Raw genomic sequence first — 26,222 nt, forward strand, 5'->3', positions numbered from 1 at the left:
TTGAGCTTCAAGAGCTTCAAGAGCTTCAAGCGCTTCGCGGGAGCTGTCAGACAATTGAAGCTTCGATGAGCTCTCTCATTGGCTTTCCAGCTTAAATTCTTAGACACCATGACCCTGCGCTAGAGCGGACATTCAGGGGTAGCTTTGGCAGATCCGGTGATCTCGCGCCGTTTTATAGTGACCCCGGACCCTGGCTTAGCACGATAAACGCGCCACGCGGTTCGGGCACCTAAAACTTCCCCAACCGAACTTCCCCTCTTACATCACCGTTTTAACTTTTTCCATCCCACCTCGCCAACCTTGCGCTCAACCGATAGTGCATTTAATTTCAGACTAAAAAGATACATCAAAACCATGAACAACTTCGGCGTCATCGAAGTCGCCAGTCAAAAGACGAAAAACGCCCCAGGATGGGCGTATGTCCCAGATACCGGCCTTACCCCCGCCGCGGCCGCTGCGCTACAACCTCTCAACCGAAAACGTGCTGCGCGAGATAAGGCCAACGTCGGCGCTCCCGATCTTACTGCCAGACAAGATGCAAAGATCAGGAAAGATCTCGAGGCGCTAGACAAAGATTCACATAGGGATGCGCAGATTCCTATACCGCCCAAGGCGGGCGGGTCAAGAGGTGCGCTTTCGTCCAAACTGTATACCCAGAAGAGAGATCACGGAGCTGACATGACATCGGCTTGGATAGCCCAAAATAAACACACACCGAACGTGCGCAAGATTCTACAATCACAAAAGACCTTCGCGAACCATTTAGACGATTACCATGCCTTCCTGGCGCTAGCCGAGAGCAATCCCCAGCTCGCAGCCCAAGTAAACAAACCAACGCCGACAACGACAGCGAGGAACTCTCCTGCTCCATCGACCATCACCACCGCAAGCACAAATAAACGCTCCTCAGCCGCTTCCAAGCGGGCGGCGGTTACGGCAGCAGCAGCCGCAGCAGCGAAAGAAGAGAAGGCCGGGTCTAGCAAAAGGCCCAAGACCCAACCACAACCGAAGCCGGCACCAGCCGACGATGACGATGACGGCGATGTAGAGATGACCCCCGAAACCACAGAAGAAGCTACCGCCGCCGCAGACCCCTCAGAATTACTCCCACCACGCCCCGACACATCAACACCCCTCGACGATTCCACGACAGAAACAACGGAAACGGAACCACCAAAACCCCAATCCTACCCACCAGACGGCACCATCCTCCCCGCCTACGCCCGGCCTCCACCGGTCCCGCACCCAGGCGACGACGACCCCCTGCTCGTCTCGCGCGTCCCTCCTTTTCCGACGGACGAGGAGCTGCGGGCGCTGATGACGGCTCCGCCGCTGAGTTACACCGAGGCAAGGGCGCAGTGGACCGAGGAGGAGGAGGGCAGGTACCCGGTTCGCAGGTTCTGCGAGGTGTGTGGGTATTGGGGACGGGTCAAGTGCATCAAATGCGGGGCGAGGGTGTGTGCTTTGGAGTGCTTGGAGGCGCATCGAGAGGAGTGTTTGGTTAGGTATGGGTTGTAGTTGGGGGCTTGAGGGAGGTAGGGGGAGGTGAATAGAGGATGGGTAGGGGGCGCCTATATGGCCTTATCTTGAAGGAAATCAGTGTGAAATCAGGATGCGTTTAAGGGCCTGATGAGGAGTTGAAGGGGGTTGAGAGTTGGGGAAGCTTGAGAAAGCCGGAGAAAAGGAGAGGGATTGGGAGGTCAGGAGGGTGATTTTTGGTTAGTATGATACCCCAATTTGCAAGAGTTGATTATGATATTTTTGGTATCCATCACCTTGAAGTCGTTTTAATCTATTGACTACGCAGCTATACAAGTTCTTCGGTGGCTAGAGTTACCGACTGTGTATCGTCGAGTACGAGTAGCCTTTGTTATGACCTTGAGATACAGCTGGGTACCGCATCGTCACTCGGCAAGGCTATGGTCGGATAATACCGATGTCATGCAACACCATGGCCAAAACTGGGAGAGCCGAAATACAGGTTCGATACTTCCTTCTGAACTCTCGTTTAGAAGTTTCCTGGGCCCAAAACCGTCGGGAAACCCCACCCTAGGGGCGAGGCTTAGAGGAAAGCATGACCCCTTCTAGGGTACAGTCCTCACTCTTACAAAGCAGGCACATTCCGTTGTCTTGCGCATGCATCATGCACCCGTTGTTGAAGCTTCCCAGTTTGAACAGCAGGGGTGGCAGTGGCAAGCAGGGCCACATCAATGAGCATGTGGACAAGTGTTCCCCTCAGTTAAAATCTCCCAGCTCTTCGCTTCCTCGGACATTCGTTCCCCAAGCTTCGTACAAGAGCTGCGTCTGGGACCATCATTTTCCATCCCACATCTCGTTTGCGACCCAACGCCACGAAGAACGAAGCATCGTATAGGTTACGTCGAGGTAATCATCATTTGATCTGCAGGATCAGACCGCAAAGATGGTTCCGGTAAGTCCAGAGGACACTCGCCTCCAGATCATCTGCGAAACACGCCCTGAACATCTGAATTGACTTGCCATTCTCCAGAACGCCGATTCCCGTCGTTCTTCATCCACGACACTAGGCTACACAGACATAAGAACTGTCCCAGAGGAGATCGGGATCGGACGAAACGACAAGAGCTCGCCTGGTTTATCATGGGGCATTGCGTTCATTGCTCGCGCGGTCATCTACCGCTTCATCCTCTTTACGTTTGACTGCTCAGATGTCCAGCCACTCCTCGCACTTTTCTTCTGGCCCGGACACGTCGTTGCCCTCGTTCTTCTGCTCCTCGATGTGTATTGCCGAAGAATTCCCTTGATCGGGTAAGTAACTCCCCTTAATAAAACTTTCCATAAAAAAAATAAATAAAAAATAAAAAAATAAAAAAAAAAAGATTTGCTGACCTCGTTGGTTAATTTCATCTTCAGACGTTTTTGCACGGATTCCACGAAACCTATTCACGGAAAGCTTCGTACCAAAGCGCAGCTAGATCTCGATTCCGTCTTTATAATCACCCTTCTTTGCTCCTATTGGGTAAAGGTCCTTGAGACCATGTTGAAAGGCGCTATGGCGGAAACCAAGACTGCCGACGACTTGCCCATCGACAATAATCCTACTCCTCCAAGCGGGGAGGGTCCAGAGGAAGAGTGTTCTTATATCGGCGATGAGATTGACTTGGTGCTCAAAGCAAGAGAGGTGGCGGGCGAAAACGGACACAGCGTCGTTGAGATTTGCAGATGGGTGGACAGCATGAACGCCAAAAACCCTCGCTGGGAGCAAAAGTGGCGTGAGAATCGCCCACTCCCCCACGGCGCTTCCACAGGTTACGGTCTAGGATACTGGGATCACTGCGAGTCCATGCATCTCGCCGCGATGACCCCAACTGACTTTGACCCCCGGAACCTACCCACCGGACGATCTGAGCCGTCAACTCCGAATAGCATGGCTGTTAACCATCCAAGCGGTCACCGTTCTTCCGATATTAGCGAGCTAGATATCCCCGCTCCCTCTGGCCAGGACCAAAAGAACTCTTCCAACGTCAAATCTGCCCGGAATAGGGTCATCAATGGCTTTCGCTCCATTCCCGAGAACTGTGACGATCACTTGTATCCTGTGGAAGTTGAACACCAGAGACAGCACCAGAGAAAGCACCAAAAAAGGCCCCAAGTGGAACAACGAGAGATCCCCGTCACTTACATGGCACTCACCGCTGAGGGACCCGCATCTAACACACAATCTTGGTTGGACATGACGTGCAATGGATGTGGAAGCCGCGGATCTGGATGTTGCGCCTCTAGGGGACAAAGTGCGACTTTTGGTCCCTCCACCTGCAAGCCCCAAGCGGACAACGGAATGCCCATCAATCCGAGTCCCTTCGCAGGTATGAAGAAGCATGTTAGAGAAGACTTGGAGGAATTCATTGCAACGGTGAGAAGAACGCCCGTTTCGGCATATATGCCACTAACCCCTGACAAGAAGGAAGCTCCCAAGTCCAGTGATGCTTCCAAGTCCTGTGGTGCTTCCAAGTCCTGTGGTGCTTCAAAATCCAATGGTGCTTCAAAATCCAATGGTGGTGGTGATGGCGGTACTTCCTTGAAGGCTGTCCCGGGCCTTGAAGGATGGGAACCTATCACTTCTGCTTTGAATCCCGACACCCAAAGAACTACTTCCCTTGCCTCTACTCATGGTTCCGTCTCCGACGTTGAAAATGAAGTTTCTGTTGTCAAGGGTTCTGACAAAGAAAAGGACGAGAAGGATATAAAGGCTGTGAAGGATGTGAAGGATGTGAAGGATGTGAAGGATGTGAAGGATGTGAAGGATGTGAAGGATGTGAAGGATGTGAAGGATGTGAAGGATGTGAAGGATGTGAAGGATGTGAAGGATGTGAAGGATGACAAGGTCGGGAAGGTCGGAGATGATGGAAAGGGCGGAGAGGACAGAGAGGATGGGGTTTCGGTGGTTGTTGGTGAAGCCGACACCATGATCAAGCTGGAGTCAGAGGACTGACCGAGTGGCATGGTGAACAGGTGGTGAGAAGTCAGACCCTCATTTTCCAGCTTTACATGATGGGGTTGAGTTGCGTGTTTCGGGCATATTTGTGAGTTCTCTTAGGTATTTATATGCCTTCGGATTGAGAGATGAATATGCTTTAGGAGAGGGAAAACTGATTGCTCTATCATGTTGATAGCTTCATCTTTTTAAGAAAGTATCATGTTGGCGGCCTAAGCCGGATACTCACCGCGACACCTACATTTTTAGGAATGCAGTTTTGTACCAAGGGCTCAGAAGTATCTATGGTAGATGACCAAAGAGCTAGGTGTGAGTATGACACAGTCCACTTTAATACAAGGCCATATCACGGCGCTCAGAATAAAAGAAGTAATGAAACATGATTAAGGTAACAACGTATACGAAAAAAACTACCGGTGATATATGTGTGTGTGGTATCTCCCTAAATGACCAAGAATAACAACCCAAAGCAAAGCAAAGCAGAGCAGACTATGACATGCCAAAACAAACCCCAACGTAACGCAGACCAAACCCCTTCCAAAAAATCATTGTGACAATAAGTACCCAATGCTAATGTGTTCCCTTTAGTATGAGATCAAAACACCCCACCCCCAATGATAAACAACCTTTCCTCCTCCCTCTTGGCCCACTGCACCACCTTGTTCGCACACTGCGTCATGACCCCCCTGGACATATTCGGCCCGGCAACGCAGTAGAACTCGAACACGGGCGTGATCCACGCCAAGCTCGCCGCGTCCTCGCTCACCAAGTGCAGGACTTTGAGATGCGAATGTTTGGCGTGGATGGAACTGTGTAAATGGTGGTAGAGCGTCATTAGGCGGCGGCGGGAGACCAGTAATTTGTCTGCTGTTCGTTGTCTTTCCGATGAGGTGGTAACTGATGAGCCTTTTTCTGGGGCTGAGGAGGATGGACCGGGGGATGAGGAGGATAAAGGGGATTCGAAAGCGGGGGAAAGGCTGGATTGGCAGAATTGAACGTTTGCGCGGGATTTGTAGAGGAAGTGGCTTAGTTGTCCCTGACCTTGGCCCTGGCCTTGGCTTTCTGTTGTTAATTGGGTGTTGTTGAGGTTTAGAATAGTCTCGATACGGGGACGGCCCTGACGGGCGGCGGACTGGATTAGGGCTAGGGAGCCGTTCTTGGCTAGTTGAAGGGCGAGTTTGTCGCGCATGGATTTGAGGTCGAAAAAGGACTCTTTGTCGGCGGAGATGAGGATTATGGCTATTTCTTCATCTGGTGAGGGAATTGGTTTTGGTGGTTGTGGTTGTGGTGGAGGAGGACCACCGTCTTGTGATGATGATGGTGGGTTGTTGGTTTCTTGTGACTCGGCTGCCGTATCTACCGAGTCGAAAAAGCTCACGTACATGTACAGGTAGCCGCGGTTGTTGAAAGCCGGCAGACACAGCGGTACCCAATTCTCGCCGCCACCGGCGCGGATGCCACCGGACTCGAAGAGCATGTTGAAGATCAACTGGAGATCGCTCGGGTGGAGCGAGTGCTTGCGCGGCCGGATCACGCTGACGAGCTTGCCGCCTGCTACGATCAGGCCGTAGAGCAGCTTGTCGCTGCGACACTTGAGGAAGGCGTTGTTGATGGTCGCTCGGTGGGATTTGCGCAGCCGTAGACACTCGAGAGCCCCGAGGAGGGCGGAAGGGGAGCCCTTGGTGAAGGAATCGGCTAAGGAGGAGAGGAGGGACTCGGTTCCTTCTAGTGGCTTTCGGAGGTCGGTGGAAGGACGGTGGACGAAGATGTTCTTGAGTGTCGGAAGTGTAAGGGTGGACAGGATCTGCATGTATAAAGCATCTAGTTGACTTCGAAGCTGGGCGTCGCTCTCGCCTAGTCTACTAATAGCCACGAAGTAAAGAGGGCCTTGAGTGCTGATGACGAAGCGAGCGTTGCCGGCGGTGAAACCGAGTAGGGGGTCCTTTGCGCCTTCATAGAAGGAGATGATGGTTTGTACCACACCCATGTACGAGTTGATCAGACTTGTGTCGCCGTGTCGACTCCAGATGGGTTTTCCGGCGGATGACAGAATCATGTAGTGTTTCATCTTGGACTTCCAGAGTGATAGTCGCTGCTCGTCGGTGATGCCCTTGTCGCCTAGTTCAGGGATGTCATCGAACTCCTTCTCGAACCCGGCCAAGGTGTCGCATGCGCCGGTCCTGCTGGCCTCGAAGGGCTGGACAGAAGATGACTGAGTCCTCAGCATAGACCATGCCCGGCTTCGCCTGTTAAACTCGCCGGTGACAAGATCTGCCAGGTCTCCAGGTGGACGGAGGGTTGCCGGATAGCTTGCGACGCTCACAGTCTCTGCCGTCGGGTCGGTGCGCGGAGAGGTATAGCCGCTGGCGCTCGACTGGGGCGACGCAACGGATCTTGTCGCGCTTGTCGCGCTGGTCGAGAACGTGCCGCGCGATCCATCGGGGAAGGACAGAGTAGAGATGTCAATGGTCGACACTTGGGTGGTGGGCTTGGAAGCGGCCGTTACGTGTAGGGCTCCAGATGCGCCATCGTCCGACAACTTGCGACTGGGACGGGGCGGTAGAGGAGGGACATGGTCGACGGCTTCGATGTTGTTGCTTTGGTTCTTTTGAATGTTGTTGTTGTTGTTGTTGTTGTTGTTGTTGTTGTTAGTGTCAATGCTTCCGGCTTCAATGTCCCGGTCCATTGTTGTGAGTAAGACAGTGGCAGCTCGGCGTCGACAGTTTCACCGATGTCGACCTGGTTTCCGATCTGAGCATTGTCGGACTCTTTCGTTCACTGTAGTCGTGTGTCCTCTTTCCGCTGACTTATTCGCAACTCCATTCCATGGGGGGGGAGATGTCGGGGGTCTTTGATTTGAAAAGGAGTTGGGATGAGTTTAGAGGAAAGAAAGGAGACGGGACCAAAGAAAACGGGATGCGACTGTCGACCGGAAGAATGACGACAGTGAGAGCGGTCACAGGGGAATGAGGGAGACCTTCCAGAATCCCAAAATGTTAGCGATAAGATAGCGGACCGCCCCTGCAGCTTGGTGTTAGTGGGGAAGATCAGTGATTGGATGGAACCCCGTTAGCGGGTGCAGGCAACGGCAGGGTAGGAGTGGGGCGCTGACGAACAGCTCCAACAGCGTGTGCTCCACTATGTCTTACAGATGCCCACCTTAACAACGTAGCCTCACAGTGACAGCGTCCGACAGCTCCCTCTCGCCTGCTGCACTTCAACGTCGTCAACCCGTGGAGCTGTTTGTTTACATCTTCTTGGTGGAGTTTTGGGTACCTTTACGACTTCAACACCACACTCAGGATATCACCCACCGGCATCTCGCCCCCCCGTTTCCAACCCCGTCGGCCACCTCGAGACGGCAATGACCCATAGCAGTCTGCCTAGATCAGGGGACGTCCTGTTCTCGAATCCCTAGACTTCCGTCTCGACACAAAGATCGCCATCACTACCCCAGCCCCCTACCATGTCTCTCGATCCCACACGGCCGAGGTCCATCTCCCCTGAGAGCTCTGGCCGCGACTCTCCGGTACCCAAGCAATGGAGGAACCAACTTGGAAATGGTATGTCATATCCCGCCAATCTCCCTCTCTATGGGTACATCTCGACCAGAGTATAACTAGCAGGTAGCTAACTAGGTGGTGGCCGGTGATGGACAGACGATGTTGCGCCGAAAGACAAGAACTACCGCAAGTACGCTTCCGGCGTCGAACGAGCTCTCTCCCTATTCGATACCGCCCTCCAAGAATGGGCTGACTATATCTCCTTCCTCAACCGCCTCCTCAAGGCCCTCCAGGCTCGACCGTCCACCATCAACACCATCCCCGCCAAGGCTACCGTCGCAAAGCGTCTATCACAATGCTTGAACCCGTCTCTTCCGTCCGGCGTTCACCAAAAGACCCTCGAGGTCTACAACTTTATATTTACAGTCATTGGCAAGGATGGTCTGTCGCGAGACCTGCCCCTCTATCTCCCCGGCCTTGCCTCGGTTCTCTCGTTCGCCTCACTGTCCGTCCGGACCCCTTTCCTCGGCCTACTCGAACGCCATTTCTTGGATCTCAACCCGCGATCTCTTCGACCCGCCCTAAAATCGATCATACTTGCTCTTTTGCCGGGTCTTGAGGAGGAAACAAGCGAGGACTTCGAGCGCACGTTAAAGCTTATGGAACGCGTCAAGGCCGCCCTCCGCCCTACAAGAAGCGAAATAATAACACTAACTCACTCCTCTGGCGACGACTTCTTCTGGCAGTGCTTCTTTCTGGCTTCCATAACCGGGCATAGTAGGAGAACTGGCGCCTTGGCATATCTCTTGCGCGCCTTGCCCGAGCTGGGACACTCGTTACATTCAGAGGGCCATAAGACCGAGACTCGCAATGGCTTGGATCCCGAGGTTTCCGCCAAGTTGGTACAGCTGGTCACTTCTCCCGAGCCAGGATTGCTGATCCGCTGTTTTGCCGCTGGTTTGGCCGATGACCAGATCCTTATCCAGCGTGGTTTTCTTGATTTGCTGGTCACCCACCTTCCCTTGCACTCCAAGGTGTTGCAATCCAGGGCCAAGACTGATGACCTAGAACTCCTCCTAAAGACCGCCGTTGGGGTAACTACCCGGAGAGATATGAGTCTAAACAGACGACTGTGGACGTGGCTCCTTGGTCCTGAGCCGACGGCTGCACATGATGGCGAAGGCGGCCCCGATTCTCCTACCACTACTGCAAGCACCCCTGCCTACTTCATGTCGAGGACAAGCTATTTTGAAGAATTTGGGTTGCGACCCCTGACTCGGGCCCTGCTCAGCATGATCAAGGCTAGTAGCGTTGGGAACAATCCGGCAGACCGAGCGAAGCCATATCGTATCTGTCTTTCCTTGATGGACAGGTGGGAAATCGGTGGCTTGGTTGTGCCTGAGGTATTCCTTCCCATTGTCGACAGCGTCAGAGATTTCAAAGCCAAAGCAGAAAACAAATCAGACTTCACCGAGGTGATCAGGAGCGCAAGTGTCTTCTTTGACGGTGTCGAGAGCGGGCTGATTTACAGCGAAATGCTTAATCTCGTGGCTCAGGCTATCAGTCCGGGCAAACTCTCAGTGACTGATCGTAACGATAAACTTGACCTTGTCAAGTTCATTCTCGGCCATTTCAACGTCAGCGAAGAAGAGATGATAACCATCCATGCTCCACTTACAGTCCTCTCCATCTTGTGCATGATCGAGGAGTTAAAGGAGAGTGACACTTATGCGACCACTCTCCTACCCGACGGTACAACTTTGTTGGTCCAGGCTTTGACAATCGCTGCGAGCTTGTTGGAGCTCGTACCAGAAAGAGCGTTTCCCACCAGTGCCAAAGCCAAAGGCATCGAGTCCAAGGTTCTGGCCGGAATCCCAAATGTTGAACTGCTCAAGAAGATCAAGAACTTCTACCACGCCGAACAAGGAAACTTGGAGGCCACCTCTCGCCCATTTGTACCGCAGAATGTGGCCGAACTCTTGTTGCAAAAAGCTTGCGATTTGAACTGTGAGAGTTTCAGTGAACGCGAGTCCGGCCCGACCGTCGCTGCAAAGAGCAAAGTCCTCTTACTTCTTCTCACAAAGACACCTCACAGATCGTTCCTCGATACCAAGAAACTTCTTGCTTCCATTCACGGGTGTCTGTCATCAGATGCTTTTATTACCTTTACCACCTATTATTCGCTATTGACCCTTTCTACCCACCTTTATTCTGCCGACCGGATTTCCCACGTGGACCTCTCCGAGTTGGTCAGTCCTTTGGTACGACACGCATGGACCTTCCTGTCGTCGTCAGAGCCAAAATATCACGTCGAGACGGTCCGGAGTCTTTGGTTGCTTCAGACGGCTCTGACACCAACAAATCACGACATCGAAGCAGCCATATGTTCTCTAATGCTGGAGAAAGATGTGTCAGGCACATTTGCTCAGCGTCCTGCTGACCCCGGACGAAGCTTCTGTGTGCTTTGGTCACATAGTCTCCAAGACAACCCCTCTGGAAGCGATCGCAGAGGACCCAAGACCCCTATCATTGACGCAAAGGCGCCGCCACGCCTTGGTGGTATAGATAACTACGAAGTCATGCTTACCCGCCCGTTATTCCTAATGTTAGACGCGCTCACAGACGAGCGTACACAGTTATTCATGACAGTCAAGGGTTGGCTTAGTAGCCTGGTTGGAATAGACAAGTATGGCCCCAGGCCGTCTGGGTTACGATTTACAGCTTGCTAACGCCTATGTCCAGAATTTTCAATATTTTCGTGTCCAAGTTGGCCGAGCTATCATGTCTGCGACGCCGAACCACTTCAGCTGAAGCCAAAGAAGCCCGCAAGTTCTCCGAAGAGGACGATGTGGAGCTGGCTGTATATTACCTTCGCTCCTTGTCCAACGTCTTTCGCTTCACCCCTGACAGCATCTGGGCGTTCCTTGCGAAAAAGACTATTCGCCCTGATTCTTACTTCCCATCATTATCTGCAATTAGTATGTTACTCTCCCATCCCGACGTCATTTACATGAAAACTAACCAAATCAGCCGGATCCGAGGATGATCTGACGTTCCAGGAGTTGTTCCTCAAGGTTGCCATGCAATGCATGGCAGACGTCAATACTCTAGAAGATGAAAGCTCCCAGATAAGGGTGACCCAACTTTATCGCTCAGCATTGGGCGTAATGCACCTTATCCTGATGAACCCCTATGCTGAACCATTAGCACACCTACACCTTGAGAACCCTCTCATTGATATGCTCACCCAGTCACTTTCAGGCCCGGAGCCTTACGTCCAGACCTTGCTTCTGGACGTTCTCTTTGCGGCCTTGAAGCTTCGTGAGCTAGCACCAGTCGAGCTTCCGGAATCACCAACCGCTGAGAAACGCGCTGCAAGTGTTACCGCAGACTCGGCTAAGTCCTTCCGAACTGTGTCCGGAGGGAAACCACCATCCGCTCTTCAGCCGCCTCCACCCACACTACTAAAGTGCATCCTTTCTGGACTCAGTGCGCCCAGCAGCCGACAGGTTTTGGATTGTTGGATCAGCTTTCTCGCCGAGTGCCTACCACTCTACTCAGATTCGATCTTCCAGGTTCTAATCCCGCTGGTTGAGACACTCTGCAGTCAGATTTCCTCTACCTTCAATCGACTGCAGCAGCTCTTCCGGGCATCAAACGACCCTCCGACGCACAATCAGATTGGTCCCGAGACTACCCTCATATCCCTACTGAATGGCCTTGAGCAGGTACTGGCTAGAGGGCACGACAGGCTCCTGGCTGAAGAGGCCAGGGCCCAGGTTGTCAAGAACCCAGACCAGCCTCAAGGCTTTTTCGGTAACATGGTTTCCGGTGTCTTCTCATCCGATGCACCTCAGACCCGAAGCGCCACGGCTAACGATCGACTTACCGTCCTTCTGGCCTTCCAAGATGCGGTGCGCATTTGCTTCACCATCTGGTCTTGGGGTCAAGGAAGCGATGCCTCCCTGCAAGACAACTCTTCGGGCGCTTCGTTCAACTACACCTCTCTACGGATGAGAAACCGGGCCCGAAGGCTCCTGGAGCATCTCTTTGCGGCGGAGACACTAGAGTGCCTGGAAACAGTCATCGGGATATGGAGAGGTGCGCTGGATAGTTCTGATACATCCAAGGCTGCGGAGGTGTTCAACCTCTTGCCTGCTCTGGACGGATCAAGGCCGCAACATACAATTCCGGCTCTGTTCAACGCCATATACAGTAGGACCAACCCGGGCGCGCTGGATCCCTCAAGGAGGTCGACCCTTACTATTGAACTCCAGGACACAGACGTGGTTATCTTCTTGGTTGACTATGCGCGCACTCTAGAGGATGATGCGATGGATGAGATTTGGCAGGATTGCATGATCTTCTTGAAGGATCTCCTAGGCAACCCATTGCCTCATCGCCAGGCGTTGCCGAGTTTGTTGGAGTTTGCTGCCATTTTGGGTGAGAAGGTGGATAACACCAACTTTGGAGAACAGAGGAAGATGCGTCGTGAACTGGCGGATCTCTTCCTCCGTCTTCTAGCGGCCATCTTCACCACACGGCCTACCAGCTTTGTGGAAAACTCTTCGACAAGTTACTCCTCATCCACCCCTAACCTCCTTCTATCAGAGAAGAGGCCAAATGAAGCCCCTCGTACGCTTTCCGTAGCAGCAATCCGGACTCCGTTCGAACGCGCAGACGACGTTGTCGGGATCCTCTCCAACATTGTTCCCAACCTACCCAAGATCCTCGTTGAGAATGACCGCATCCTCACGGCCGCCACCTCCATCTCGGCCAACGTGATCGGCCCAACGCTACGGTCCAAGTTCTTCCCCGACACGGTATCAAAGAGCACCCTGGTCTTGCTCCACCAACTATCCCGCCTACCTAACAACCAAAAGTCGTGGAAGAAGGACGTTGCCGATGCCTTCAATGACTCCCGCTTCTTCAGCTCTAACCTGAGCCTCGTGCAAACCGACTGGCTGCCCCTCCTCAAGCAATGGACCGTCGCAGACAAGGAACGCATGCCCGAAATCCTAGGTCGCATCACCCCGCCCTCGACCGCAGGCATCGTCTTCGGCGTCGGCGCCACCTCCGCTCGCCTCGAAGCCGATCGCAAGACGCAACTCAACCTCCGCCGCATCGCCACCCTCATACTCGCCGCCACCGATGACAACTTCGTCACCGAGCTGCCCTCCATCCTCGACAAGCTCGTCGAGCTCCTCGGCGCCACCACCACCTCCTCCCCTTCCTCCACCACCCGCGCCGAAGTCTACATGGTGATGCGCGCCCTCGTCCTCCGCACCAGCGCCATCCACCTCGCCCCGCTCTGGCCCGTCGTCAACGCCGAGCTGCACGCCGCCATCTCTTCAGTCGTCGCGCCCGACCACTCCGCGCCCAGCGACACGTACGGCAACCCGGCCGTCATGCAGGCCTGCAAGCTTCTGGACCTGCTCGTCTGCGTCGCCCCCGATGACTTCCAGCTGCACGAGTGGTTATTCGTAACGGACACCATCGACGCCGTCTACCGCCCCAGCGCAGCCAGCTACCAGCCCGTCGCACTGGTAGATGAAGTCTCCGAGGAACTGAACGGTTCCCTAGTCACCACACCGCTTGCCCACGGGTACTCGCACTCCCACTCACACTCACACTCCCTATCCCTATCCGGCGCCGGAGCGTTAGGTCTAGACCCCTCATCCCTCCTTTCTCCCATTGACGGAGTCGACCAACAACAGCAACAACAACAGCCCCTTCGTCGCCCCTTGCTGGGAAATTTCTCAGGCCAGATAAGTGACGAGGTAGGCATGGAGCGCAAGGATGAGCTGGTTGCCAAGGTTCTGCGTCCGTTTTTCGGTCAGCTGAGTATCTTTGCTTTTGAGACGACGTATAAGATGACGGAAGTCGATTGGGAAGGGTGTGTGTTGGGCTTGTTGAGGGATTTGTTTGATGAGAGGAGCGTGGTGAAGGCTCTTTAGGATCGGGCTAGGACTTACTCTGGTAATGGTGGTGGTGGGAGATCTCCGGGGTTGAGTTTGAGTTTGGGACATGCCCATGGTGGTTTGGGAGGGGTGGTGGTGGATTTGTATGGGGTCGGTGGTGATAGGGGGAGTGCGCTTGGATTGGGTAGTAGGGAGTTGAGGGAATGGGGGAGGCAAAGTAGTAGGAGTCGATCGAGTTCGAGGTCTGGGATGGGGACGCCTGGGTCGGGGATGGGGTCGGGGGTAGTGAGGTCAAGGACAGAGAGTAGGCGGTGGTAGTGGTAGACTGGTAGTGTTGTAGTAGGTAATTGGGTTGGGATTGGGCTTGCTGTTAGCGTTGTTAAAAAGAAGTTTAGGTTTGAATAAAGTCTTATGGTTGTTTGGTTAAGTTCTAAGTCTAGATGTAGCGTATTCTGTTCTTGGTGGCGGTTCTACATTTTCCACGTGTTTCCATTACACTAAACTCCTGAAACGATGATGGTGGTGACAAAAAAAAGGGCCATTAAAATGGGAAAGAAAATCCTTCCAAAAAATTGCCGAATCACATCCGTCCATCCATCTTCTTGTCTGATGTCCGTACAATATCATACCCTATTCCCCAGGCGTCATCAATCACCCGGTTCCCGAACCTGACCATAAAACTCCAGGAGCTTTCTGCAGACTTCCCTGCACTTGCTTTCCTTCCAATTGTGGTGGCCGCGGCGATTGCTAGTTGTTGTACGACGAGCGTCTCCTTCGTTTTCGCTTATTCCTTTTTTCGGCGTTGTTGTCTGTCTTGCTGGGTGTGTCGTTCTCTGCCTCGTCCTGGGCGTAAGAGACGTAGGAGGTGTCGTAAATTGAAGCGTCCTGGACCATCGAAACGTCCTCCTGGGCCTCAACCGGCGCTTCAGGCAGCGTCTCAGGGAGAAGCTCTGGTATTGTTGTTTGCTCCTGCTCCACCTCCTGCTCATCGATATATTTCCTGTTCTTCAAGTTCTTCTTCAGCTCCCTTTCCTTCTTCTCCTTCTCCTCGGACTCAGACAGCCTCCTTCTTCGCTCCTCCTGCTCCTTCTCAGCATCAATATTCCCAGGCAAATAAGCCATCAAAGCCTTGCTCGCACCCTTTTGACAATACTGCACCACGTCGATCTTGGGCGCACCGTCTGGTACCAGCGCGGCGATTTGGTTCAGGTCGCTTTGTCGGGGTAGGAAAAGGGCTTGTGGGAGGATTTGCTTCTGCTTCTGAGTCGTCGTCGTCGTCGGGACAGGAGGAGCGGGGGTTGACGATGGCGGTGAGGGTGAGGAGCACGCCTCGTACAGATCCACCAGATTATATGGTTCCATCTTGCTAAGATCAAAGACTTCCTGGTCGCGGTAGGAGACGCCGCCCCACGGTGGGGAGGCGAAGACCAAGACTTCTTCGAGGTTAAGGGAGGTTAGGAGGGTATCCAGCTCTTCGTTGTTGTTATCATCTTCTTCTGGCCCACCATTACTCGTCGTCTTTACTGTCCCCGCCCCCCTCCCACCGTTATGCGTCTTCCAAAACCGCCTCATAACCTCAAACGAATCCCCATGCACCCACGTAATCTTATCCAGCACATCATACACCTCGGCATTATGCTGCGCACAAGCCAACGTCGACTTGTCTTTTTCGATGGCAATGATGCGATCCCATCTCCCTGACGACAAAGCAAAGGCGATCACGTTGCCGCCGGCGCCGCCAAAGAGATCAATTAATACACGTTTTCCAGAGGCGATGAGGTGCACGGACAAATCTCGCGCGATGCGGGTGGCTACGGGCTCGGGCGTGACGCCGAACCAGGCGGAGTCGGTTAGGTGGATGTCGTAGTCGTAGAACTCGAAGATCGAGTAGCGTTGGTGCCAGTATCTTTTGACAGAGTGTTAGTTCGTGCTACTACTGGGAGGTGGGAAACGGTAGGGGGTTACTACTCACTTTTGGATGTCCCAGGGAACTTCACCGAGTTTTGTGTAGTGGTGACAATTCTCGTCGAGGGGATATTTCTCCCCTTTCTTGAGAAGTTTGGGACCCATGCTGTTGATGGTTGTGATGGGCTTTGTGGTACCGTGTTTCGTGTTATTTGTGATGATGATATTGGTCTTGGCCGTCTAGGAATCTGGATTTGCCGTTGTAGTTGACCGCGTGAGATTGTGGACTGGACGTTCAGTGACGAATGAACTGATTCTCTCTTTTCTCGTTGTTCATCCCGATCTTTCTGTGATTGAAGAATCCCTGATCACGCACAGGTCTGAAGGAAAGACCAAATGACTGTGAATTGATTCAAGAAGTGATATGAGGAAGATATGAGAAGTGCTCGATACATCAAAGGTGCCGTGGTCTCCATGCATCGTGTAAGTCGCAGGGACTCGTCTTTTTCCCCAATTCAGGAGCCCCACTCAGATTTGCGCAATTCCCCACAGTGTGCCTGGAATTGGGAGCTTTGACCAGCAAGGTGGCTCTCTGTTGCTGCCCGTGCCGTTCACGGTGTGACCTAACACGGTCCATCATCACGAAAGCTCTCTGAGTGCAGTGCTGTAAATGCCAGGGTTGCTTCATGCCGCGGACTTCCATCTCGACTTTCTCTTGATGATCCAACATCCAGATCGCATGATCACCGAATCTTGAAACCAACACCCAACCCTCGCCCAGCTACACGCCATAATACACAACAATGACAACCATGTTTAATGCCCTAAACAGGTTCATATCCCGGTTGGACGGCGATGCGCCCACGTCCAAGGAGAACCAGCCTGGCGGATTTGGCTTCCAAGTGCTGCGAAACACCAACCCAGACCTGGCCGTTGAGCCATGGTTTGACTTTGTCGTTGGAATCAATGGACGCATGATTGTAGGGTTTAAAGCTGTCAAACTCAGAAAGCTACATGTCTAACAGAGCTCTGCTCCAGGATGATTCTGACCCGAGGCTCTTTGCCCAAGAAGTACGGAACTGTGCTGGCGGTGTTGTCCAGCTAGGACTTTGGAGCGCAAAGGTATGTCACCAACCTGAACATGAACTACACCCAATGCTGACAGCTTTTGCTTCAAAAACAGGGCCAAAGAACACGAGCACTCCACATCCCCGTTCCCTCCGACACTGCCTCCCTCGGCCTCACCCTCCAATGGACCGCCCTCTCCGTCGTCACCAACATCTGGCACGTCCTTGACGTCCCCGCCAACTCTCCCGCCGACATTGCCGGTCTTCTCCCATACAGCGATTACATCCTAGGCACCCCTGAGGGTGTCCTCCACGGCGAGAGCGGGCTCGGTGAGCTAGTGGAGGATCACATTGGCCGCCCCCTGCGCCTTTACATCTACAACAACGAGTATAATGTCACCCGCGAGGTGACCATCCAGCCCAGTAGGGAGTGGGGTGGTGAGGGTGCCCTCGGATGCGTCTTAGGCTACGGTGCCCTCCACCGGTTGCCAGCGCCCCTGAGCGAGCCTGTGCACGCCCCAGGCGAGACCATGTTCGACGGCGACTCGGAGCATCATGGACAACCGCAACAGTACCAACAACAACAACCCCAGTATGGATACAACCCGGGAGCAGCGCCACCAGCACCTGGCCAATATGCACCCGCCACAACAACCTCCCCTTCGCCACCACCCGTCGGCGGTGGTGAGTTCCTCATACCAGCGCAGATGGTCGGCACACCACCACCCCCGACGGCACAGTTTGGCGGCGCGGCGGTCTCTTCTGCTGCTCCGCCTAGGGGGAAGAAGAAGGAGAGACCGGCGAACAGGGGAGGGATGGGCTCGATGGATGATTACTTCAAGGAGCAGGAGAAGAAGAGTAGGGAACTGGATAATGCTCCTAGCAGGAAGAACACACCAGTACCGCCGCCGCCAATGGGAGGTCCTCCAAAGGGTGGGCCGCCCAAGGCCGTGTCGTCGCCGCCGCCTAATGGGGAAGAGACGGCTGAGGTGGGTGAGAGTTAGTGGCTTACTGTCGAATATTAGGAGAACTCTGACGAGGCAGGAGTTGGACGACACCCAGGGTGTTGTATTTACAACTATCAAAAGTCAGGACATTTCCACCTTGTTGACCATTTCCAGCAAGTGAGTAGAGGAAGGAAAAGTAACCCCACGTGAAACTTGAAGCATCCTTTTTACATACTATAGGTAGAAGAGAAGTAAAAGGTATAATAACATGCCAGCCACCTTTCATCGATATATCCTCCTGCCTCTGTTTTGTCTTCTACTGGCTGCTCGCTTGAAATTGAAACAGCTTTCTGTTGTCGCTCGGTTCGTTTGCTCGCTTGCTCATTCATGTTCTTCTTGCAATTATTTTCCACCCAATCGCCCTCCTGATACCATTCCCTACCCCCAAGCAGCATAACAATCCTCCCCGTCCCGCTCATGTACTTTTGGCTCCTCGCTCGCCCAACCTTGCTTTCATCAAGGTCTTAGTTGATAAAGTTGACGCAGAAGAAATGCAGAATCAAACTGCAGACCAGGTAATCGGCGAAAGCTCTGTAATAACCAACCGAGTTAGTTAGCAAAGCTATATCTTACACACACAGCCCGCTTCCTTTCGACACTGCTCCTTGATGGATTGTCGGAGAATAATGTATGTAAAGTGTGATAAACGTACCGTTCGGGCGACACCGAAGGGAAATCACCCTTGTTCGCCTCGGTCGTCTGGATCCGTAGCGAGGCCGTCAGGACGAATTGGCCGACTGTTGCTGAGAAGCCCGAGAGGAAGGCGTTGAAGGGCTATTTTTGGGGGGCACCATAATTAGCCAATGTTGTTCCCACAGCAATTTGTAAAACATATCGGTTACCACCGTGGAGGGCTACTGTGAAGTGAAGCCGGAGACGGAGAGAAAGAAAGAAAGAAAAACGTACATAATTCCCAGCCAAAACACAATACAAAAACTGCAACCCGCCCACCACCACCAGGAACGCCATGAACGCATCAAGCAGCTTGGTCCGCTGCGGCGTCGTGTCCTGGTAGTGTGTCAGGAGGTTGCTGAACACTTTGTTCCATGCTTGTGGGAGTGCGCCCTTGTCGACAATGCTGCTGCTGCTGCTCTTGCTAGCACCGGAGCTTTTTGGGGTTGTCGAGGTCGAAGTAGAAGTGGTAGTCGTGGTAGGCTCAATTTGAGTGCTGGTAGCAAAGACATTGGTTGTCGTGGCAATGGGAGGAGCAGATTCTTTGGGCGCGACTTTGGTTGTCACTGTTGCTGCTGACGCTGATGTTGTCGAGGCTGTACCGGAGGGTGAGGGGGAGACGCCGCGGGCGGCGGCGGCGTTCTTGCGCTTTCCAGCCATTGTGTTGTTCTGGTTGTCGGGGTCAAGTTTTTGGTTTATTGTAGGTTGCAATTGATCGGGTCCTAGAGCTGTGCTTCGCTAATAGGGGGTTATGGCGGTTGTTTGGGATTTCAATCGTTGTCGCGACGTCGCTGAATGTTGATGGTCGTGGTTGTGGTTGAGAGGTGTGGTGTGGAATCGGAAGCTCCCGTCAAGGTACACAGAAACCACCACTGCTAACTGCTGTGTCGCTAAAACGGCCACGAAGCTTCATCTGGCTGTCATCATCGGGGACAGGGGTCGCTGCGCTTGCGCAGGCACTCCGTTTGTTTAACACTGTGGGGGGACTCCAAGCTGAACTGAAGCTGGCGCACAGGCCATAAGGCAGGGGTAAAGAAAGAAGGGAAGGAAATTTTTGATTGGATGGAAATGGACAATTCGGTGGAGCGTTCCCATGTCGTGCATCGTGGGGAATTGGTGTTGAGACTTGAGTGGAGAGAGGCCTTGTTTCCAGTTCAACCTCCAGTCAGTCCTCTTCTAAATAACATACTATGACTGGACACTGCGCAACAAGGTTGTAGCTTTTGATGTGATCTGGTTCGAAATCCGTCAGGAACAGGGAACTTTGGTTTAATTCTTCTATTATTGGCTTACCCGGTATTGACTCTCCTTGCAATTGCACCAACCCAAATCACAACCTTCCGATTCTTGACTTACACGCCCTCGGTGACGAGTGACGACATCCACTCACAAGTCACAACACAACTCACCACTATCATTCACTATCATTCACTTACATACACAACCACCATATACATACAACCACCATGGCCTCAATGTTCAAGGTATATCTCCCCACCCTCATTCTTATATCACCACTAACCCCAACCCGCTAAAATATCCAGGCCCTCCAACCCTACCCAGAAGACCGTCTCCACCTGCGTCTTCACCGCGCCCGCTCCGTGATTCTCACCAGCCAAGAGCTGGTAGAGATCCGCGCCGCCCAGCGCACCTTTGAGGGCGCCTACATGCGCACCGCGCTCTCGCAGTTTTCCTTCGCTCTGATCATCCTCAAGATCTTCACGAGCGAATTCTACCCCATCGGCGCGCTGTTCGCCGTGTACGGCGCCGCCGTCATGCTGGTGGCGATTTATAGACGGTATGAAGGCAATCGACAGTTTTTCGATCAGGAGGTTGAGGAGGATCTTGATGATGATGAACGTGATGGGGAGGATGGTGAGGATGGAGTGGGGAGTGCGAGTGCGAGTGGGACTGCGTATCAGGGTGGTGGACTGGGGCGGAGTCGGAGGACTGGAGGGATAGGGGAGGTGGTGGGGGTTGATGGGATGGGAGAGTCAGGAGGAGGAATGCAAGGACAAAGGCTGGAAAGGAGAAAGACGGTGGTGGTGGTCAAGAAAAAGTTCAGGACCAGCGCGAATAGCGTAGCGTTGTTGACGGGGTTGAGTTTCGCGGCGTATGTGGCGTTGATGGTGTTGTTGTGGCATTTGAGTAAGTAAGTTAGGTTATGCTACGTATGTTGGAAATCCGTTTGTTACTTAGGATCACTTTCATTTGCCTCGTGCCTCGTCATAGATATCACAAGCAAGTAAATATACATTAAAATGCAAATCTCCGTTCACGGCAAGAGTTCATTTGCATGTGTCCTGTGTATCTATGTAGCAAGCATGATTGAAATATGAAGTAAATCTGGTAGTTATCACAGTACAGCAACAAAAAGAATCATAAACACATCTTCCACAAAGAGCAACGAAGATAAGCCATTTAAAATGCCCGTCAACATGTTAACCGGTAAGTGGCATAGATACCTCTAAAGTACAAAGCAGGTAAGAAAAAAGGGAGGGAAAGTAAGAAGTGAAGTGTATAAAGCAAAGCAACAAGGCAAGCATGAAAAAGACATGTAAGCCAACAATGGATCCTTGCTATAATCCGTGTACTGCAAGTTTTTGGTTTCCCGTCCCAGTTCGCTGATCATGACATGAAAAGATAAAAGTTTGCCGCCCTAGTGGTTTAACCAGAAAAAAAAAGAGAGAAAACACAAAGCCAAAACCAAAAAGGAGAGTTCTGAAGAAAGGAAGAGAGAAATATCGTCTAAGTGATAGATAGACAGAGACGCCAGTGGCGGCATCACCACGTGAGTAAGGTACCTAAAGCATAAATCGGCAAGTCGCAGCTCTCTTCTTGTTCTTCTTCTTCCACCTAAACCCTTAAGCCGTCCGAGCCGTTCCGTATGCCCATCCCGTCCCGCTCGCTCCCGTGTGAAAAATTTCCCGAGAACCAAGGTTGGGGTTGAACCAGTAGTGAAGTTCTTCCCGCATCTTAAAGACTTGTGGGATGCCCAAATCTTGACCAATCTTATTTTTCGCTTTTCTCCTCCATAGACCCCTTTTTTTCCGATTTGCGCACCTCAACCAAGACATGTGTGTATCCCGTGTGTATCCCGCGAGTCGCAATACCAGCCAAGCCCACTTCAATTTGGCAATAGTGGGTGGTACCCTTAACGGTTGTACTGGCCAGAGACTCGATGTCGTCCGAAAAAAGTGTGGGCATTCTGTCAGTTATCATCAAGCCCGAAGCCGCTCATATGATGTATGAATGATGTATCCCGTGCCGCGGCAATCTTATTCGATCTCACTGGGCATCCAGTTTCCCGATTCTCTCTCATGCATCCGGGGAGGTCTGGGCGACAAGCGTTTTGATTAGTTGGTTTGACTTTGGGAGATGTGTCGAGTGCCACACAAAGTACCATCTTCAGCCGAGCCGCCTTCTCTTCTGGAACCACCGTCTTGCACCCGGAAGTGCAAATGGTAGGTATCGAGAAATCGGACGTCATGAAATCGGGCTGTTTCACAGTCTGAATCTGATGCCACCAAGAGAATGTTTAGCGGCCAGTTTCATCCATGTTTCAACTCAGCTGATTCGGATTGCTCAATGCATCATCGACTTGCCTGCCATCCTTACTTGAACATGCTGAGGCCCAAATGATGAACCTGCTCTAGTGGGACTTAGCCCCTACATCCCATGGCCCTGCTGGTTTCCACCTTCTCCATACCATGCCGAATAGCCCTCAGCAGGCTTGGAGTACTGTTGATAAGGTTGCTGCCACGACGCATAGCCGGCTGGGGGGACAGCTCCAGCTGAGATGGCCGAATGGTGATCGTGACTTGTTCCCGATACGGTATCGATTCCAGGAATGGTGGTAGCAATTGGCGAGGGGTAGATATCGCTGGACATAGCAGACGACTTGCGGTCATACAGGCGACCAACACCACCACCCATTTGCGAGGTCGCAGGATCCTGTTGGCTAGCCATCCCGTCGCCACCGCCGCCAAAAGACATCGAGCGGGAGGGAGGGGCAGGATAGCCCGATGATGACCACGCCAGGTCATCTCGCGAGGGCTCAGAGCCCATGGGTGCTGCTGACCAAGTGGCGGATTGGGGACCGTGAGGCGTGTAAGGGGAAAAGGCGGGGGTGATGGAGGATTCACTCGGGTAGGATCTCCAGTTCGGGTTCATGTCGCTCGGTTTGGACGTGTTTGGACCGGCGTCAGGAGACATCCAGTTAGCCATACCGTGCTGACCATATTCGTACGATCGAGTGCTTGTGGCGCTGGGGGGAACTGCCAAACTCGTCAGTAAGGGCCACTGTCTGTCCTTTTGCTTTTTTACCTACTCTTGGAGTCTGGTGCGTAATCTTCTGTACCTGAAGGCTTCATTGGGGGAGGCATGTTCGTGATTGATGCTAGTGACAAATGTGGATAGTTGGAATGACCGTGAACTTCTGAGGGAATCCCGCTTTGCATCGCTGGTGATGAAGATGTGGACGTGACTTTAGGTCCGGTAGAAGACCTTTGTACCGACTTCTGTCGGGTGTCTTGCGGGGGTTGTTGGTCTACTGGGTAGAAGCTGCATTCTTTCTTCAGACGAATGCAGTTGACACATCGAGCCTGTACGTCGTTTTGGGATGGGATGCACCTGATCTTTCTACGACGGCAATGCCCTGCATTTAGAGTCAGTACAAACGTTTCCAAAGAGAGTTCATTTGGCCCTGGCTAGAACTTACCGCAAGCGACAGATGTGCGATGATAGCCGAGTTTGTTCCTTCTTTTGTCCCCTGAAAGACCCTGGTCAGGTGTCGTCGGGTCGCGTGGTGTGAGCGGTGGTTGGCTTGTTTGCGATGTAGACATGGAACGGTTCGGCTTCGTTGCGAACGGGTAGGAATCTGATCGATCTCTACCAGTCTCGGGGCTGTGCCTAAGGTCCATTCCTGAGGACCCAGAGGGCGGAACGGGATAAGGCATGTACCCCGAATGCTGGATATCCATATCTGTGCCGTTCTGGGGCGGTGGCGGAGGATACTGAAATGACATTATGTCTGTCATGGGCACTGACGAGGCGGCAGGATATATAGTGGAGTTGCTTGATAACCAGCTTTCGACTTTGGATTTGATAAGGGGCGAATGGGCGGTTGCCATCAAACGATCTGCTCTGAGCCGTTCTTGTAGCTGGACAGGGGACCTCTGGGTTGCCGTACGTTTCAGCACCAAATGTCGAGAGATGGCGGAGAGCGGGTAATGGCCGGAATTGCGGTTGTAGTGGTCGATTGTGACCGAGTGTCCAAATACCGTAGTTCTTCAATGATCGGCGCTGATTCTCCGCGTCTGGGGTGTCTTTGTGCGAAGGCCTTGAGGAACGTGGTTAGCGAGTGGTCTGAGATGCCGAAACCTGGGATATTGGTCGAAGACTGTGGGGAAAGATAACTATAAACCAATTTGGGTTCCAAATATGCGAAGGGAAAGTGAAGGAAGTACCTCTACGAATAATCAGAAGTAGATGAGCCAGAGAACGGGTAACGAGTAGGCGGGCCAATGAGGATGGCGAATAACTTGGGACTTGCGACAGCCGGGATAAGAGGGCCAAAGCAATATGAGCGGCGTTGGACACACCCCCTTTTCTGGTTCTGGTTGGGCTGAAGAGCAGTGGCAGCGGCAACTCCCTGATAGATGCTGATGCAAGGTGTTGACGCAGCAACAAGGAGTCGGGCTATATTAGATGTTGAATATGGTTACCTAGCACCAAGACATGAGTTACTGCCAAAGGAAAGGGAAGTATATCAATGATCTGATGGGTATGCCTACCTGTAGGTATACTAGGGCAATGCGGGTAGTATCTGGGGAAGCCGGCGCCTGCTGACTGCAGTTTAGGGAGCCTTTCTGCCGTGCTCAAATGCACAAGCAAGGAGATGCTTGGTCTGAAACCGGAGCTACAAGATTTCGCGTAGGTTGCGAGGAAGACTAGACACCCCTGTTTTGATAGCCTATGTATATCGTGAAGATATACTTATGTACTGGCCAAAATAGGATAAGTGGCCAAGGCAACCGGTTCCGCCGCCGCTCTTTTTGGACGTTGCCCTACTATTGGATTTGGATGTCGTTCGGGAGGCTGGATTGCTCGTTTCCAGCTATTAGCAGAGTCGAGGTAACAACTACTAAGCGGAAGTATGGTATGAGCGTATAGTGCTTGTGCGTTGAAATACTCAGTCGATGATGCCCGGTCGCAACTTGCAAGGGGGGGAACGGTCGAACCCGGCTAGGTGGAGAAGGGTTCCGGCTGGCTATAAGACGTCGGCTACTTGCATATGTCAAAGGAGCCGCGCCAAGTTGAGCGATACTGGGACCCAGTCAGGTTCGTCGGCTAATATGGTGTTGACTGTACGAGTTATATCGTAGTGGTCGTCAAGAAGAACTCCAAAAGCTGGGGCGTAACTCAGCTTCAGCCAGATGTCTGCTGATACCATACCACGAGAGGTGCAATTCGCTAATCCTGGGGAAACGCACGAGCAATAAGCCGTGAGAAGGTCCTGATTAATTCAGCTTGTTCGACCTCAAGCCGCGTTTTGTCGACGAGTGGGATGGGGGACCCTGCTTGATCAAAGCGACCGACGACACAAGAGTGATATAGCAGCTTCTACGCCACACAAAAATGCTGGTTGCAGATATGACGGTAGGTCGGGGTAAGCGGCAGTCGGTATAGAGGTGAAATTGCTGATATGCCAGAATATCGAGGATCGACGAGCCCTGGCAGGCGCTGTCAAAGGTCGGATACAGCCGTGATTGGAAGATTGGAGGTGGTGTTGTGGTCTTTACGCTCTGCGCTTTCCTTTCTTTTTCTGACCCTGCTTCGTGGTTTTCGCCCGACTGCGGCGGCTGTTGTGATTTTTATTTGCAGGACTTTTGCAGCGAATGAGCTTCCGGTCCCAGATGGTGCACAAGAAAAGGCGTCCCAAGTTGAACGCTTATGGTTGAGTGCTGATCAAGTGGTTGCTGAGGCTGGTGCTCGTCACAATAACTCAATGTCTGGGGTCGTCATAGGTCCGAGTGAATGTAAGTAAAGTTTGGAAGGCAGGCGGGTCATGGGAATGGGAGAAAAAGGAGGGACTTGTCTCAAGATGAAATGAAACGACCGTCCGTCGACCAGGCGAAGCAATGCAACTTAATGCATCGAGATTGAATGGAGAATGAGGGAGTGTTGGGTTGAAAAGAACAAGGCAACGCCCGCCTAAAGCTCAAAGTGGAAAGTGATGCAAGAAGGAGTGGCGAGACTGGGCAAAGAGACGACGCACAAGGGCAAAAGGATAGAAAGGTCACATCCATTAAAGAACGTGAAATATATTAAAGGCTCTTGTCCTTTTTCCCAAATCCCTTTATCCTCTTGGACTCCTCCAATCCTTGTACAGTCACTCTGCCACTTGCAACGTAAGAGGAAATGGGCAAGGAAAAGTGCACTACACTTTGAGAGTTTGAATGCTGTTGGGATCGGAGCATGCCAGACAATGAAGCACCCGGACATGGAAGGAAGCCAAAAATGGCTCTAGGCAATCACAAGCCAAGGGAAGAGAACGAGGACGCAGCCCGAAGCTTGTATCCGTAACGGTTTCAACGGCATGTTCCAGCGAAAGATTCGGGTGCTCGGTCAACTCGACATGCCTGTGACTTTGATGTTAATTACTGCTGGCT

At 52.6% G+C, this 26,222-nt stretch overlaps 9 protein-coding genes across 9 annotated transcripts; 5 read left to right on the top strand and 4 right to left on the bottom strand.

Moving 5' to 3' along the window:
- Positions 1-189: 189 nt before the first annotated feature.
- SMAC4_00386 (uncharacterized protein) lies at positions 190-1,786 on the top strand. Its single transcript, XM_066089420.1, has 2 exons — positions 190-628; positions 698-1,786. Exons 1-2 carry the CDS (start codon positions 355-357, stop codon positions 1,516-1,518), a joined length of 1,095 nt encoding a protein of 364 aa, XP_065945860.1. The 5' UTR covers positions 190-354; the 3' UTR covers positions 1,519-1,786.
- Positions 1,787-2,246: 460 nt separating this feature from the next.
- On the top strand, positions 2,247-4,471 carry SMAC4_00387 (uncharacterized protein; the record flags this gene model as incomplete). Its single annotated transcript, XM_003351792.2, has 3 exons — positions 2,247-2,431; positions 2,510-2,787; positions 2,893-4,471. The coding sequence occupies exons 1-3, from the start codon at positions 2,423-2,425 to the stop codon at positions 4,469-4,471; spliced, it is 1,866 nt and encodes a 621-aa protein (XP_003351840.1). The 5' UTR covers positions 2,247-2,422.
- Positions 4,472-4,915: 444 nt separating this feature from the next.
- SMAC4_00388 (uncharacterized protein) lies at positions 4,916-7,275 on the bottom strand. The gene has a single exon (XM_003351793.2). The coding sequence runs from the start codon at positions 7,158-7,160 to the stop codon at positions 5,070-5,072; it is 2,091 nt and encodes a 696-aa protein (XP_003351841.1). The 5' UTR covers positions 7,161-7,275; the 3' UTR covers positions 4,916-5,069.
- A 209-nt stretch (positions 7,276-7,484) lies between these two features.
- On the top strand, positions 7,485-13,934 carry SMAC4_00389 (uncharacterized protein; the record flags this gene model as incomplete). Its single annotated transcript, XM_066089421.1, has 4 exons — positions 7,485-8,037; positions 8,134-10,663; positions 10,720-10,955; positions 11,008-13,934. Exons 1-4 carry the CDS (start codon positions 7,941-7,943, stop codon positions 13,932-13,934), a joined length of 5,790 nt encoding a protein of 1,929 aa, XP_065945861.1. The 5' UTR covers positions 7,485-7,940.
- A 711-nt stretch (positions 13,935-14,645) lies between these two features.
- On the bottom strand, positions 14,646-15,968 carry SMAC4_00390 (uncharacterized protein; the record flags this gene model as incomplete). Its single annotated transcript, XM_003351795.1, has 2 exons — positions 14,646-15,804; positions 15,871-15,968. The coding sequence occupies 2 exons, from the start codon at positions 15,966-15,968 to the stop codon at positions 14,646-14,648; spliced, it is 1,257 nt and encodes a 418-aa protein (XP_003351843.1).
- Positions 15,969-16,522: 554 nt separating this feature from the next.
- SMAC4_00391 (uncharacterized protein) lies at positions 16,523-17,874 on the top strand (the record flags this gene model as incomplete). The annotated part of the gene is made up of 3 exons (XM_003351796.2): positions 16,523-16,783; positions 16,842-16,925; positions 16,987-17,874. Exons 1-3 carry the CDS (start codon positions 16,607-16,609, stop codon positions 17,872-17,874), a joined length of 1,149 nt encoding a protein of 382 aa, XP_003351844.1. The 5' UTR covers positions 16,523-16,606.
- A 467-nt stretch (positions 17,875-18,341) lies between these two features.
- Positions 18,342-19,368, bottom strand: SMAC4_00392 (uncharacterized protein; the record flags this gene model as incomplete). The annotated part of the gene is made up of 3 exons (XM_003351797.2): positions 18,784-19,368; positions 18,530-18,651; positions 18,342-18,408 (listed from the first exon to the last, which is right to left on the bottom strand). The coding sequence occupies exons 1-3, from the start codon at positions 19,207-19,209 to the stop codon at positions 18,342-18,344; spliced, it is 615 nt and encodes a 204-aa protein (XP_003351845.1). The 5' UTR covers positions 19,210-19,368.
- A 215-nt stretch (positions 19,369-19,583) lies between these two features.
- SMAC4_00393 (uncharacterized protein) lies at positions 19,584-20,816 on the top strand. The gene is made up of 2 exons (XM_003351798.3): positions 19,584-20,033; positions 20,094-20,816. Exons 1-2 carry the CDS (start codon positions 20,016-20,018, stop codon positions 20,703-20,705), a joined length of 630 nt encoding a protein of 209 aa, XP_003351846.2. The 5' UTR covers positions 19,584-20,015; the 3' UTR covers positions 20,706-20,816.
- An 85-nt stretch (positions 20,817-20,901) lies between these two features.
- SMAC4_00394 (uncharacterized protein) lies at positions 20,902-24,007 on the bottom strand. Its single transcript, XM_024655449.2, has 3 exons — positions 23,270-24,007; positions 22,880-23,206; positions 20,902-22,826 (listed from the first exon to the last, which is right to left on the bottom strand). The coding sequence occupies exons 1-3, from the start codon at positions 23,679-23,681 to the stop codon at positions 22,219-22,221; spliced, it is 1,347 nt and encodes a 448-aa protein (XP_024511011.2). The 5' UTR covers positions 23,682-24,007; the 3' UTR covers positions 20,902-22,218.
- Between the last annotated feature and the right edge of the window lie 2,215 nt (positions 24,008-26,222).

The sequence above is a fragment of the Sordaria macrospora genome, chromosome 1, assembly GCF_033870435.1.
Source record: "Sordaria macrospora chromosome 1, complete sequence".
Lineage (NCBI taxonomy): Eukaryota > Fungi > Ascomycota > Sordariomycetes > Sordariales > Sordariaceae > Sordaria > Sordaria macrospora.